We start from the raw sequence: 15,310 nt of genomic DNA, 5'->3' as shown, positions 1-15,310 counted from the left end.
GAGAAACAATTATCATTTTTGCCCAGATTACACCGAGCAGATGTTACGGCCCACATGTGGAGGTGGCTAATTGCTGTCTTCAACTCAACCGCGCCAAAACACAATCAGCATATGTGAGGACGGCGCGTGAGGGTGGAAAGTCTGATTTTATTTTTTTTATCAAGCAGGCCGGCGGGATGGTCGTGTGTAGAAAGCCGAGCTAATGTGCGTTAATGATCAAACTGGCTTAGCATACATCTGCTGTTCCCGCCCACACGAGCAGAAAGATTCATATGGGCTAAAGACATGGATTGGAGCAGGAACAGGAACACACTAACCACTTAGTGTTGTGCTGCACATAAGGTATGGCATCTGAATTGCTAACACACAACCCTCATGGCGTGCTTCCATGCTGCCTTAGAATAATAAACCCAAGCTCTGTGTGTATTTGTCCACGCCCTTCTCTCCAGCATGTAGCCTTGAGTGGGAATTCATCTACTGGGAAGAGCAAGCCGAGGAGGTCCCCCGGGGTGATGGAGGGTGAGGAGGAAAAAGAAGACGGGGGCGCACGGCTGTCACCGCCAGCTCCGATGTCGGCTGATGGCTCGACGTCAGGCGCGGTACTTATCGGAGTGGCGATGAGGGCGGGGGTGGGTGAGGCAGGCGCGTGTGCGCCGTTGGCTTGGAGAATTGGTGAGGGTGATGCCAAATCCCATTAACATGTCTTTTCATCTACACACATGGGGAAACATGCCTCACGCAACATTCGCATCCTTCTTGAAAATGCACACTAACGTGAAAACGGTTGCGGATTCACATGCAAAAAAAAAAATAAAGGCTAAATTGCTGGGGATGCTTTAATCCTTCCCTGCGGGCAGACAGTTTCATGATGTCGTGACTGTGCCGCTGTGAAAAGCTCGCTTCTTTTCTCATTGCCCTGTTCTTTTTTTCTTTTTTATCCCTTCTTTCCCACTCTCCCTTGGTGCCCCAGTTCACTCCACTGCACACGCTCCCAGTCTCCCCCCATCGCCCTGCCCTCCTCCCACTACTTCCTCACCCTTGCCTTTCAATATTGCAGCTTCCACCAGCTCATCTCCTTCACGCTACTTTATTCCGGGAGTGTTTTACATTTGCATAACTCTTGTCCGAAACGATTTGTCTTTACACATATATAAAATTCAAGTTACATCAGTGATGGAAGCACACACTGGCACATACACATTCATCAAAAAATGGAAGATTTTGTAGTATCAAATACATAATTGACTCTATGCCTTCTATAACACTAAACTCCAGCAATGTTGTACATTTACAATACATTATTAATTCCCATTAAAAACAGAAATCAAAAACAGGCCATTTTGATGAAAACTGGGTCAAAGTTCTCGTAAAAAATAAGATATGAAAATGTGGTAATGTCTTAATGATGAATAGAGTCAGTTTGAAAATGCCAAGGAGTGTAGGATTGCGGAATTCTTATTATTGGGGTCAAAGTAGCATTGTAATGTAATTTCACGTGATGATATTATGCGGGAATTGAGCTCCTCGAGTGCTGTCTCGTTATCAATTTAATGCTCATCCGTATACATAAGGGTCAAGAAATAATGGGAATGTGGCTTTTGATGAAGGAGGTCAGTCAGTCAGTGGCGAGGCGGCGAAATGACACCTCATTAAGAACGCCTCGAGGCAGTCTCACGGGCCTGACCAAGACATCACTGCCATGGAGCACGCCAACACAGCCTCGGGCAAAGATTCCAACAACTAAACAAATCGGACTGAATTGGGATCTAATGATCACATGCTTTCTGCGAGGGAGGGCATGAATAATCACGTCAAGACATTTTTTTTTCCCCATCGTATTCTAAACTAGCATACACTCAAAGATCTTGCCTTTTAAACTCAGCGTACACTCGGCCATCCTCGCTTCCCATGACTCTTAATGCACTCCCAATCACGCTGCCCCTTAATCAGACATGAAATCCACATTCATCAGATCGTCCAAAGTCCCTGCATGCAAATTGCATGCAGCACTGATGCGGAACTCCTTGAAACCCCCTAAGAGGGAGAGCAAAACGAGACTTGCATGGGAGAGCAATGCCGGGATAAAGAGTGACGGAAAGAAAACCACTGAGACATCCATTACAAAGGATTAACCTCATCAGGATATCTTTTTGATGTTTGGATACAACGGTGAAATGCTCACACGCCAAACTTGCTAATGTATGGCGTGTGCGTGATCTGTAAGCCTAAGAGTGTCGAATTTACTGAGAAGACAAAGCCTTCGTCAGGCACAGAATCTAAAATCTCTTCGGGGCTTTTGCTAGTTTGACTAAAATCGCTCCCATCACATAAAATTCCCTTTTGCCTCTGGCAATTGATATGACGAGTTTCTCCTTGTAATATAAAGTTTTGATATTGAATCCGCCGGGATGCATTTACTCCCACTTCATTTCCGTCTTTAACTTTCTAAACTTGGACTGGAAAAGGATAATCGGAGAACGCGGTGGGTGTGAGACCTGTCAAAAGTTTTTAAAATGGAAATTGTGTGACAAACAAGGAGAGGGCAGACAGGTTTGAGAATCCAAAAGACATGCTAGTTCCAGACGTTCACGCTTGTCAGGCACAGGGAACGGGCGATGGGAGTTACGCTAAGCCCGCTGTGTGCCAAATCTTAAGTGGACATGGCACTCCAAGATAATGAGGTGTGATGAGGAAGTCACAAAGGGCATGCGGAGAGGTCACATGCACTCATAAAAACCACTAAGCAGCCACGTGTCAAGCTCTAAAGATTTGCTATACCATCCTTGAGTCCAAATAGATTTTGGAACACACTTGCCTAGAATAGAAAATAAGCAACCCTGTGGCACGTCTCAATTGTGACCCCAAAACACACTTGTCGACTTTATTGTTCATCGCTGAGCCACGTGACGTGACACGCCTGCTAATCCCGTTAAAGCAATCCGCACGGAAGCAATTGAAACGAAGCTCGAGGCCCGTCCATTGTTAATTTCTGCCCTATTTAAATGCACAACCAATCGACTCGCTTCAAAACTAAAATCCAAAACATTTTGATCGGGTTAATCAAAACAGAAGTCTACAAATGGAACAACAACCCCTCCAATTGCGGAAAACAACAATAGCAGTTACCTGAAGCGATAGTTTGAGCGGCCCCTCTACAAAAGCTTAACTTTGTTTAGCCATTGGAACATGCACATGGTTATTCATGAATAAAACATGTTAGCCTTATTAAAAATAATCTGTCGATTGTGCCAGAGGCTCTTAAGGTCCGTAGCAACCCACCCCCTTCACCTTATCCCGGCAGGGTTCAAGGAGAGGAGCTTCTAATTAGCACTCCAGCGTTGAAGGAATGCAGTCAAATTCCGTACGTGTTCGATGGTATTAATAAAGCAGAAAGCAATTGATACTCAAGGCTACACAGCCGATGGACGGTACGAAGCTCAGATCTTACCTGAACATCTCTCCGAGCCCCTTCAGCATGCTTTTCTTTGCTTTGTTCTTGTCCTTGTCTTTCTCCTTCTCTTTATCCCCTTCGGGCTTCTTCTTTTCCACCTTGTCCCGATGTCTCGGCGCGTCTTCTTTGGAGATGCTGCCATTGAGACCGGGGCCGACGAAGAGGTCGCCGCTGGCCGACATTGAATCCTGACCTGATGGGGAACTTCCCTCCGTGTCTTCGTCCACTTGGGTGACAACATTGAAGAAACATTGTGAGAGGGAGTCACAATAGTCACGATATGACATAAGATGAAAACACATCCTAATACATAACAGAGCATGCTTAATTTTTTTCTCCTAATTACATCAGATCAACCATTAAGGGAACAATTATGTCTCAGGCGGTTTGAAATCTTTGAACAAAACACACAGAATATTGGAGCGTTATTAAAGCGGAATATATTTACATTTCCCTCCCTATGAGGTTTGTCTGAAACTTCAATAGATTTGCTCAAAGTCAGCTTCAAATATACGCATTTAACTTAACCCCTTTGCCTTCTCCTGGATATTTTTCTTTTTTCCTATCACATAAATTATGTGACCGAGCTCCAACGCTAGTCATGTGGATCGGGTTCGTAATTTACATCTGAGTTTAATTCAAACCCAGACATCAAATAGAATCTGGAGTCCTTAGGTGATATACGGTTGATTAAACTCAAAGTTGCCATCACATCTAATAAGAAGTGATGTGCAAAATGTAATTAATCTGTCAGTAATTATACATATACAGTAAGTAATTTTGAAAAAGGCTCCCAGGGATTTTAATTGCAAATATGGTGGAATCTTAAGATCCTGTCTGGAATAAATAGTTTGCTCTCTGAGAAGGTACGTATAAATTCCTTTTGATACTGTAAAACTTTTTCAATTATGAAATCCCATCAGAGATGAAACTGGTTTTTATTCTGCTAAAATAATTCCGTTATTAAACGCGTGAAGGTTTTGGGGACATCTCATCGGTTGATTCTCATTCTTTCGATTTCATGTGTTTTAATGAGGTGCAAAATGATTGAATTTGCCGATCAGCTTCATCATACATATTCAATCTTCTTGTCAATCATTTCATGGCACCTGCTGCTTATTTAAATGACTGACATTAGCAAGGATGCTAATACTTCTGTGGCAATGGTTTTCCAATTGCTTCAAAAGGCAGAGCGGAGAAAAAAAAAAAAAAAAAGACATATTTTATTATAATTCATCACAATGCACAAATCAAATTAGTCCGATTCAGAAATTGCAAAATCCCTTGGTACGCTTTAGGCACCCTTGGGAATTTAATAGATCTGAGAAGAAAAGACCGTACAAGGCAGCGCCAACTAGCAGAGGAAGCATTGATAAAAGAGTCAGGAGATAATTTGCAGCGACAGAAAAACCACAGGCATCATTTTGCGCCACTTTAGTCAAACTTTCATGCTTTGGAAAATCAAGAGCATTAAAGCTGGACTGTCAGTTGAGGTTACGACAGACAAGTACAATTGCTTGTCTTATTACAAAACCATTTTTTTTTCCTCAAAAGTGCAGATATTCTTTTCGGGTTTTTTCCCAAATTTATCTCCAAAGAACACAACACCGAGTCGTACAACGAGGGGTGCATATTGCCGAGCAGGATATCTTACGGAAAACACATTTTACTTAGGGGATGCCAAATTATTATTTGATTTAAATAAAAGTCTTAGAGCAGAGGACAGTGGCGTCTTATCTGTCAACTTTGACTATTAACCTCAGTGACGAGCACAAACTGGCTGCTTTTATCTAAATTGAAAAACAGAGTTATTTGAATATCGTGTGGGGAGGGGGGGCTGGATGCAATAAACCGCGGCGGCGGAAATCGTCTGCTTTCTCCATTTTTCTTTGCAGAGATAAGACTGTATTTAGTGGCTCGCCGACAGAGCTTATGAGAACAAAGCATTTCGGGCAAATATTCCCCTCCAAATGTTTTCCTCCCCGTTCGTATTTAATGGAATCCTTTGCTGGATGGAAATGTATATATTGCAATTACTCTTGTGGTGCTGCCGTATTATTACCTGTTGGCAAAACATAAGACATCCGTCTCACTATGCCAAACACATGCCTTTTTATCATCAAACAACAAGGAGGAATGGATATGTTCACTCCGTTTGGGTGCTGCTATGAATGTTTTTTGGGATTATTTTTTTTCTTAAGTTTAGAATAAGTCAATTGAGGAAGTTTCTCAGGAATACAAAAGTAGTGGGGGGGAAAAAAAGGCCAGCCTTGCTGGTATAGACTGAGATGTAAATAATAAATAGTTAAAAATTGTTTTTTTTTTGTTGACCAATATGCATTTTTAAGTACGTATGACAATATTGCCAAAGAATTTCTCACTAAGTCAAACAATGGTGAATGATAAATCAAAAATCTTACATATATCCATGCTGTTTTCGTCCTCGGGCACATTAACGACCGATTTGTCGTACGACTTGTCGATGGCCGCTCTGAAACTCTCATTGCATCCTCGGCTCCGGAGGATTCGAGAGCGTGGCCTGTTGACGTTAAGTTCACTCTTCCGTGTTGCTGCGGCAAGAGCTGTGTGGAGGCTTTCAAGGGAACTGGACATTTTGAGACCCAGTGTGGGTCCGACATTTTGTCCTGAAGAACCTGTGGGGAAAATAAAAGAGGAAAGTTGTGTTAGTGATGCGTGATAGTTAATGGGGTGTAAGACACAGAGCCACAAAAGCAGTGTGATAAAACTACCCAACCAGTCTGACAACTCATGTGAAAAAATAAATTATCCAATCGCTAATGTATATAATATTGGTATTAAAAAGGACACGTTACCGAGAACATAATCTGTGTGAAAGGATTTTGATTGATCGATAATTCCATTGACTATTATTTTTTTAGTTTTGGTCATTTAAACACAAACCATATGACTGTCACACAATTCTCAGTCAGGGATGTTTGAATTTGACTAAATGAGGTGTGACCCACTGCTGCTGGATGACCCTAGAGGGTCTTTAGGTGGAGTCTTCAGCTGTCAGAAACATATTACGCAAAGAAAATAACCCCCCTGTGTTTTAAAGACAATTTAGTATCCCGTGTTCACTACCTCCACTGAAATATATTTGTTTTTGAGAAGGCTTGGAGCAATGCCAATATAAGGAACCAGCTGGGGAGGAAGATGAAGGTCTTTCGGGTCACAAGGGACTCCCCTCCTTCTGCTACATCTGCTACCAATGCACTTAAATGAAGTGCGAGTTATTTGCTTCCATTCATTGTGCCTATGGATCGACTGTCTAAAAAGTCAGATAGGCTAAAAAGGTCAGCTGTTATCCACTGGAGTCTACTTTTCAGACTGCTAAATGCACTGTCATGATTTTTACACTCCATTTTATCTTGGCTTTCATCAATTCTTGTAAACATTTCTAATCCCAAGAGAAGCAGGACCCGATTCCAAATAATTGAACAATCCTATACTGCTGCATCAGATGAGCCGCCCAAGTGTTTAAAGGAAATTATCTAATTGGGTGAAGGGTTGTAGTTATACTAGATTGGCATAAAAATATTGCAAAAAAAAAAAAAAACTGCAGACATTATGCATAAAGCCTGCAGACAGCAGACTCACAGAAGCAAGAGTGCGTTTGACACAATGAGATTGCAAGCTCGTACAGGATGCAACAGTTGAAGGGAACCAAAATGACATCTGCCGTATTCGGAAACAGGGAATTATCCGCCCACTCTGTATTCCGCATGGCGATCCACTTCACCATTGTTTCTCTCAAGTCTGGTGAATGGCAGAGAGTAGCAGAGACACAAAGAGCGAGGAAAGGAGAGCGAGAGAGAGAGAGAGAGAGAGAGAGAGAGAAAGAGCGCAAGTTTGCCCGAAGACCGTTGCCAGCTGCAAGCTTCCTTTGTTTTCATCAGAAAAATCCCAAGCTCTCATGGGAGAGTTTGACGGACAGCTCTCTGTATGCCATTCTATTATGTGATTCCTATCTCCAGAGACTACGCGCTCTGCTCCTCGACGCCCTCTTATTCAGAGCCATGAAAATACAAATCCCCCCACCCATTGCATACAGACAAGTTTGAAATGAAAATCATCACACTGAAATGCGTGCACCTGAAATTGTGTCACGCCCAGAGGAAAAACTTGCTCACCTTTCTGTGTTCCTTAAGCATATTAAGTGCAAGGGCTGTTAATTGGAGAAGATCCATTGCCATTAAGCGTTCAAGGGGAGCCATGGCAAACTCCATGAATAAATCAGCAGCGGTTATTACAGGGACAGGAGCCCATACTATAATTAGAGTCGCTAAAACTATGCAACCCGGCTATTATTCACCATAGGCTCTTGCATGTAAAGATCTGTGTACAGACAGGGGCTCCATTACACATAATTTATTCAAAGAGCCCGGACGGTAAAAGGGTAATTATGGTAAAAATAGCCCCTAAGGTGGTCAGGGAAAGGCCATGTCCAGGTATCCCAAAGGAGGGATCGTATCCCTGGAGTCAGTCGGGCTCGTACGTCTCTGCCGGTTGTAGATCATTAGCATGACGGAGGACGTCCTTCGTCTGCTCAACATGTGTCATAAAAAAAATAAAATAAAATCTTAATTGAGGGAATTTACCAGTAATGTCTCAATCTGGGGTACAAAATGCTGTGAAACCAAAATAATCCATCTCGACATTTTCGGAAACATTCCCATCCAACTGGTGGGCTGCACTGAGTTCTTTTCTGTGTCAATCCATTTTAGCAACAAGCGACAAAGCAGAACTAAAATAGGCCCATAATAGATCTACTGCAATAAGCCAGAGGGGTTAACTAGCAATTGAAGCCTTGATTGCAAGTCGAACTCACTCACCACTTGACTACCAGTAGCTCTCAAACTACATTGGATATTTTCTTTATAAGCACGACACGTTCTAATATTAGCGATCCCTATTCAAGACTACCCAACTATGGTTTGTAATGAGTTAGTAATGGGAAAAGAGGAGGAGGGGGGGGGGGGGGGTAATCTCTCATCGAGCCATGGACCATAAAGGTAATAATCGAATAAAAGTCCTGGCACATACGCTTAACTCTACTGGTGCTCGTGCTGCTGTTAATCTTATCAGCTACTGTTAAAGAGCACAAATAAGCATGAGAGCTATCATGCACCATGCAAAACTAAGAGAAGAAGAGGGACAATAAAGTTCAAGAAAGGAAGCTGTGTAATTTGAGAAGAAGAGGATATTACATCCCATGTATGAGCCTGTCAATCATGAGGCTTACAAGGCACGGATATTCCTGCAAGACGAGGAACCTTGCAGATATTTTTTTTCTTTCTTTGCCCAATCTCATTCCCCATCTAAATGGAACAGGAACATGGGGTGTCTGATCAATTTAGCATATTTTAACAATGAGGCTCTTCGAAGACAAGAACTCCAGCTGCTGCTGTGATATGGAAGCACCTGGAATATGTTTAAAGGGAGAAACGGGAAGGTCCTTCCATTCTTCCAGAGAGACACGTGTGAAGCCGAATGTTAAGATCGTGGCGGCTTAAATCAGAAGTCTGATATTTTCAAATATGTAATTGGTTTGAGGTCATGTCTTTCAAAGCAAATGCATCCAACCATGAATGATATCCAGGTAATCATATTAGAAGCATAATGCACCAAGTCTTAGTTAGAGATTGTCTGATAAATACAGTAACTCAGTTCCGTTTTCAGAACTAATCAAATAATCAAGGAAATGCTGACATCACTTTGGAACAATCTTTGATGTCGTGCCGAGATAAGATCTGCATTTGGCACGATGAGCAGTCTCATCTCCCTGTCTACTCCGCTCACTTCCTGTCCTCAGACAAATCAGATTAGATTTGCAACCCACACCGAAAAATCTCGAGGATAATGTCTTTATGCTAATTGGGCAGTGAGAAAAAATAAATATCGCATTGCAGTCTGACTGCAAGCATAAAAACAAAAAAAACCCAAAAAAGAACAAAACACCATTTACCTAGATCCATGCTCTTGGACTTGCGTGACTTGATGATCTCCAACTGAGCAGCATTTTCATACTGCTTGGTGCGCTTCTCTGACATACTCTGGCGGGCGAAGCCCTCCCTTTGAAACGACCCATCCGGGTCCGCATCGGGACTCAATGAGCTGCAATAGATGAGAAAGTCAAGTTAGGTCGCGAGGCAGATATTTCACATTGAAAAATACCCAACCAATCTATTTATCCTGCCTGAAGGGCACTTCAATGTCTAGCTAGGTTGGTTAAGTTTAGTTCTATGCGTGACACCTGATGTGAGGATGCTCCGGGGGTCAGTATCACTCAATAACGCCACTCCCCCGGTATGTCTGAGGCAGGAGCTCCCGTTGCAATTCACCTTTGAGATGCTCTATCTCTGTCTGGATCTTAATTGAAAATCGGATGGGAGCGGGAGGCAGAGTTTGGGTGAGGGGGTAACGGTATTTGCATTACAATTAGGGTGAACACCTTGCCATTCAACGAGATAGATGCGGTCCTAATGAAGTCTTCCAAACGACGCAAGCACGGAATGTGGTTTTTTTTTTTCTCCATTTTCCTAATGAACACCGTAAAAACCAACGATAGACCCTGCTGGCACTTGGCTGCATGTCAACAATTGTGATTCGCTTTGCCGAGTTCATTCAACGTAAAGACGTGCTCCGCGTGTCACCGAGAGGCCGGTGTTAATATGTCACATTGCTGTCAGCCGTACTCGGCATTCGCATCTACGCCGCCGTATACGGGGCCTCGTCTCGCTGACACGGGAAAAGAAAGAAAGGAATGACAGCACAGATGTATTATTCATTCATTCATCATCACTCTCTTTTCCCCTCACATCACTCACTGGAGACAACACGCTGTTGTTTTGTCTCAACAAGTGTATCTTTCTTGAACCAGACAGTTTGGGCAGCAAAGAATCTATTTTTCACTCTGTCTAGCTGTTGTGATAAATAACTCCACAGAGTGCAAAACATAAACAAAAGAGGAAAGTAGCTCCAGTGAAATGAAGTTCATAAATATGACAAAGGATAAAATCAGTTTATATGGGTTTAATATGATTTACCGTCACAAATCATTTTATTAGCACACACACGCAATATTGTTGATATTTTGCACATATACAAATTCTGAGCATGGCAAAGTGTTTTCCTGAGTCCATGTTTGCTGTCAATGCCTCTGGCCTTTCCTCAAAAGAATAAAAAGTTCCTTCACCTCTCCTTCTTTCGCAACATTTAAAAGCAATCTCCAACATTCCGAGCAGATGCCTCCGTCCACGTTAAGCATCCTGATGTCATCTAAAATTAACCAGCGCTGAGCATTGCTCACAGGCAATGCTTTGGAGTGCATTTTAAATCAACCTTGCCTGTCTCCATCTTCTCCTGGCAGGGAGTTAAATGTGTCAAAGCATCCCCGCAGTGGCATTAAAAATGCTAAAAGCACTTCGTTTTATAGAAGCTCAACTATCTATGTAGTTTTTTTTTAATATATATATAATCACAACTATTCACAGCAAGGGTCCCTATTTATGAAAACAGAAATTTGGTCACCTGGTGGTTAAGCTGCATTAACATGGACTTGCATGGCTCCAGTAATCACTAATATTAAAGCTTAACGTCTACCCGATTATAAATGTATCAGCCTTTGAACGTCACAGCTGACACCTAGTCCAGGTTTTGATTTTCTCTTTCAGCTTTCTCATTTGCAGTGGTGACCGATGGCTAACATGGTTTATTCAAGCAAATGAAAATGTGAATTTGTATGTTTGCCGTAGCGTATTATTCACGCTGATATTCACCCGCCAAGGAGGGCACAGACATGGAGTACCCCGCGTGGAGAGCCTCGTGAAACATATGCAAGGTGAGGAGAAAAGAGGGAGCATGTATGACATGCTTGTACCAACGGCGCACCGCAGAGACACCGTAAATATTCATGAAGCTAGAGGGGACCATTAGCATTTCAGGGAAAACACACAGGCACATGTAATTCTTAGTTATACCGTATTCCTGATGGCCGAGTCTATTAGCAGATCAAATGCAGAAGCAGACTGCCTGCAATATTTGCCTGAAAGTTTGTTCATGTCTATATGCGCCGTTTCCACTTTATATGTTAATGTGCAATATTGTTTACCAGCCAATGTGGATATAAACACCTGTGAGACTGAGGGCATCTGTGCAACAGAGTATATATCGTACATATAGGTAGCTATGTGCAATCTCGGCAGGTTAACGGGATATATCAGAACTCCCTGAGAAATCTAACAAAGGTGGGGATTGACATATGTTATGGAAATATATGAGGGGGGGGAAAGTACTGCTTGATTTTTAAGGAATAATTTACAAGCATGATTTATAAAGTGAAACTTTAGGGGGACATTTTCTAGATTTTATTTCAAGGTAATTCACACAGATTATTATTATTATTATTATTATTAAAGGGGGACATCTTCTGGGTTTTTTTGGTCAAGGTAATTCACACATATTATTATTATTATTATTATTATATCAACAAGCAGAAAAACAAACAAGCTAAACACAGACAAATTCGAACACATTATTGGCTGAGGATGCAGAGAATAAAAGTAGGCCAGTTTTTATCTTCTGTCAGACTGACTCCTCTAAACAATTCATCTTCAATAGATGGTGGGGGGTAGTTAGAAGCCCCCGAAATGTGGGTTACATCACCCACTGAAAACTTGAATTAGAATGATTTTACCAGGCAGTTGTGTCCTTGGCAGAGTAAGAACATGCAGCTGCATAATACTGAAAAGGTCAGAGGTGAAACAGTCCACAATATATATTCAAAACATATACAGGGCCCGTGCTGCGCTGCTGAAAGAGCTTAATTTAAAAAGAAAAAAAAGCAGTCAATGCTTACTTGGCATGCCGTACTTAAACAGGAGAAAGGGAACCACTATAAGTCATGAGGAGAATGCATGTGAGCAGCTGCGAGCATTTGAGTGAAAGGAAAGGTGTGCCTGCCGCTTCTTCATGTATGTGACTTTGACGAGATGAATTATTCAGCATAACCCTGGGCAGAGGTACAGAGCATACTTCTGCCCCGTGCACAGGTCCACAAGTCATGCATAAGCGTGCAGTTGCTACTTTGAGGGCAGGAAACTTGAGTGTGCTGTAGCCGTACGCTAGGTACAATAATCCACTTTGACAACTTCGGAATGTGGAATAAAGCCACTCACTAATAGATTAAGAGGGAACAAACGAAGAATAAAGATAAAAATAAAACTTTCTGGTAAGAGCAAGAACACAATCTTTGCACTTGCTTCGTAGATGAAAGCTGCAATCATAGAGAAAATGTCAGCAGTCATTTTAAAATGTATGACTGGACTTTAAAATGGGAATAATAGCTACGGTATTTTTTTTTTCTGAACTACAACAAAATAGCTTAATAGCATACCTTATACTTTTACGGTATAATTTGAAAGCAGAATGACTTGTATCCTTTCACAAGGCCAATAAATCTTCCTGAGGATGGAGAATTGGTGCGAAAATCACTCGGGCGACAGAAATCAGACTTGGTGGAAGATCTGCAATGATGCCCCCACCCCCCCTCCCCTCGGCTTTATCTATTATTTATTCCAAACAGCCACAAAAGTCATCTCGCTACAATGGAGAGATTCATGACTAAAACAAAAGACAACAATACCATGACATTGAGATGATACCACTTCATAAAGGTCCTTCACACTATTGCGCAATATGTCCATTGTATGCTGTGATGTAGAAACTATCAATTCAATCGTCTATTTATATTTTCCTTCAGATTAGGTTCTGTTATTGATCAGAAGAGGGAGAGTATTTTGCTTACTATTCATTCGGACTGGGGAGCTCATGGATCCACGGGTTCTCTCCCACAAATCCCAAGTCGTCGTGAGAACTTGAAGAGGACTGGTCCGAGAAGTGGGATGGAAGCAGGGGTGGCCTGTCATCTTCTATCAACACAATGTCATCTTGTGGCATGTTCACAGTGGGGGAGAGCTGGTATTTACCTTTGGGAAATCAAATCAACGACAAATGAAACAATGAAAGCAAAAATGTGAAACATCCAAACCAAAATCCCAATGTTATGTAAAGCCCGCCAAAAGTTGAAAGTATGCAGCCATTCTCCTCAAATATTCTCAGAGGACAAAGACGAGCTTTTCTGATTTGTATTCAGTCCTGCATGACCTTCACCATAGCAGACTTCTTTGAATTACCCCTTTACATCTCCTCAGCAGTCAAAGTCAATAGGAAATGTGCTGCATTGCTTGACACTCAACAGCAAGAGCGGGAGAAGAAGGGTTGTTCAGTCCTAAGAGATGTCTCCAATGAGGAAAGAGGTGGAGGGTTCTGTCTGCACGTTGATCAGCTCATTTTCTCAGTAAAAAAAAAAGTTTTCAAGTTAGAAGGAAAAGTCAAGAGCAGAGTTTAAGCACACATCTGATTCCGATTAGACAAAACCTTTTCGAAATGCTCCAGCGATGTGTTTGAGGCACCAGTTATCGAATGAGGAACATCTTTGTGCATTTACGAACATAGAGAGCAATATTTGCCCTGCCAAAACCCCATAATGATTCCAACAGGTATTTAATTTTTAATTTGTGCCAACTAATAACAGATGCGTGCTGTGGGAAGTGATTTTGAGAGGCAATTATTGCAACCATGAGGTGTATAATTTAGTTTAGTTTGTTGCTAGAATAAAATAAATCAATAAAGGGGAAAATAAAAATACAAAACAGCTGTGCAGTTGGACTGAAATGTACCTTCAAGTCAACTGATAGTAAATTAAAAGTCATTTGAGTTTACGCAAGTCACCATTATTATCTTTAAAACATGTTTGTGAATGACAACGTATGATAAATGATTCTTGTGGAGAAAAAAAATCGGCGCTATTTGAGATAGCAAATATAAACAAGTTAAGATGTTTGCCAACATTTCATAAGTGAAATGAAGGCAATTTCTCACTTGGGCGGCTTGACAGGGATCCCTAGGTAATTGGATTCATGGGCACTGTAAATCAGCACGGGGAAGGCCACTCACCAACTCTCGGCAATTGCTCATACTAAGCTGCCAGGGTGAGTCGGTTCACTTTTGCCGGACAATTGAAAACCTACATGATGGTGATGTTTTTCTGAAATTATATCATGATTCATATCTATCAGAGGAATGCAACATATGACTAAAACTGACTTTTTGTAGATGTTTTGTTATAATTATAATTTATAATAATAATGATTATTATTATATTTATTATTATTATTATTCCATTAGTACAAAAGTGAATGCAAGTGGAGGAAAATAATCCATGTATAAAACACCCGATTAAATGTTGGTTCAGTTCAGTATGTGTAATACAGTTAACACACCAAAAATATCACAAAATGCATATTAGTGGCAAAATTTGTTTGCAGAGTTCGATATGGCCCTTTTTGCTAGTTTAGAGAGGCTCGAAAGCACTGTGACACCCGATGCAGGAAATAGTGAGCAAGCGACAAGGTGACTTATTAGCACTTTCAGTCTTATTTGGAGCAACTAAGGTGCTAATGGGACACCTCCATCTACATTCTAACACATAACGACTTGTCACAGTCCTTTCACGTGTTTATAAATTTCACATGATTAATAAATGTTCAGATTCTGGAAATAAAAGACTTTGGATTCGTAATCATCCGTGTGTACTCCTAATGGAACCTGAGTCAAGAGTGGAAGTGAGTTTTTCCAAGTACAGTGAAACACATGCAACCTTCAGCCCACTTGTGGTCAGCTGCGTGGAAGCTATTTGGCGCACCAATGTTTTTCCTCTTTTTGGCAGGCAAATGTAATCCGTGACCTGAGAGACCACCTGGTAACATCTTTTCC

General features: G+C 41.5%; 1 protein-coding gene across 3 annotated transcripts in view; it reads right to left on the bottom strand.

Moving 5' to 3' along the window:
• The window catches only part of LOC133143525 (partitioning defective 3 homolog), a 126,645-nt gene that overhangs the window by 41,645 nt on the left and 69,690 nt on the right, over window positions 1-15,310 (bottom strand). For all 3 annotated transcript variants that reach the window (XM_061265479.1, XM_061265478.1, XM_061265480.1), the window contains 4 exons: window positions 13,281-13,461; window positions 9,441-9,589; window positions 5,872-6,105; window positions 3,449-3,677 (listed from right to left, as the gene is read on the bottom strand). In XM_061265479.1, coding sequence (XP_061121463.1) covers window positions 3,449-3,677; window positions 5,872-6,105; window positions 9,441-9,589; window positions 13,281-13,461 — 793 coding nt within the window. The remainder of the gene's footprint in view (window positions 1-3,448; window positions 3,678-5,871; window positions 6,106-9,440; window positions 9,590-13,280; window positions 13,462-15,310) is intronic.

The sequence above is a fragment of the Syngnathus typhle genome, linkage group LG19, assembly GCF_033458585.1.
Source record: "Syngnathus typhle isolate RoL2023-S1 ecotype Sweden linkage group LG19, RoL_Styp_1.0, whole genome shotgun sequence".
NCBI lineage: Eukaryota > Metazoa > Chordata > Actinopteri > Syngnathiformes > Syngnathidae > Syngnathus > Syngnathus typhle.
This window is presented reverse-complemented; position numbering and strand designations above follow the sequence as displayed.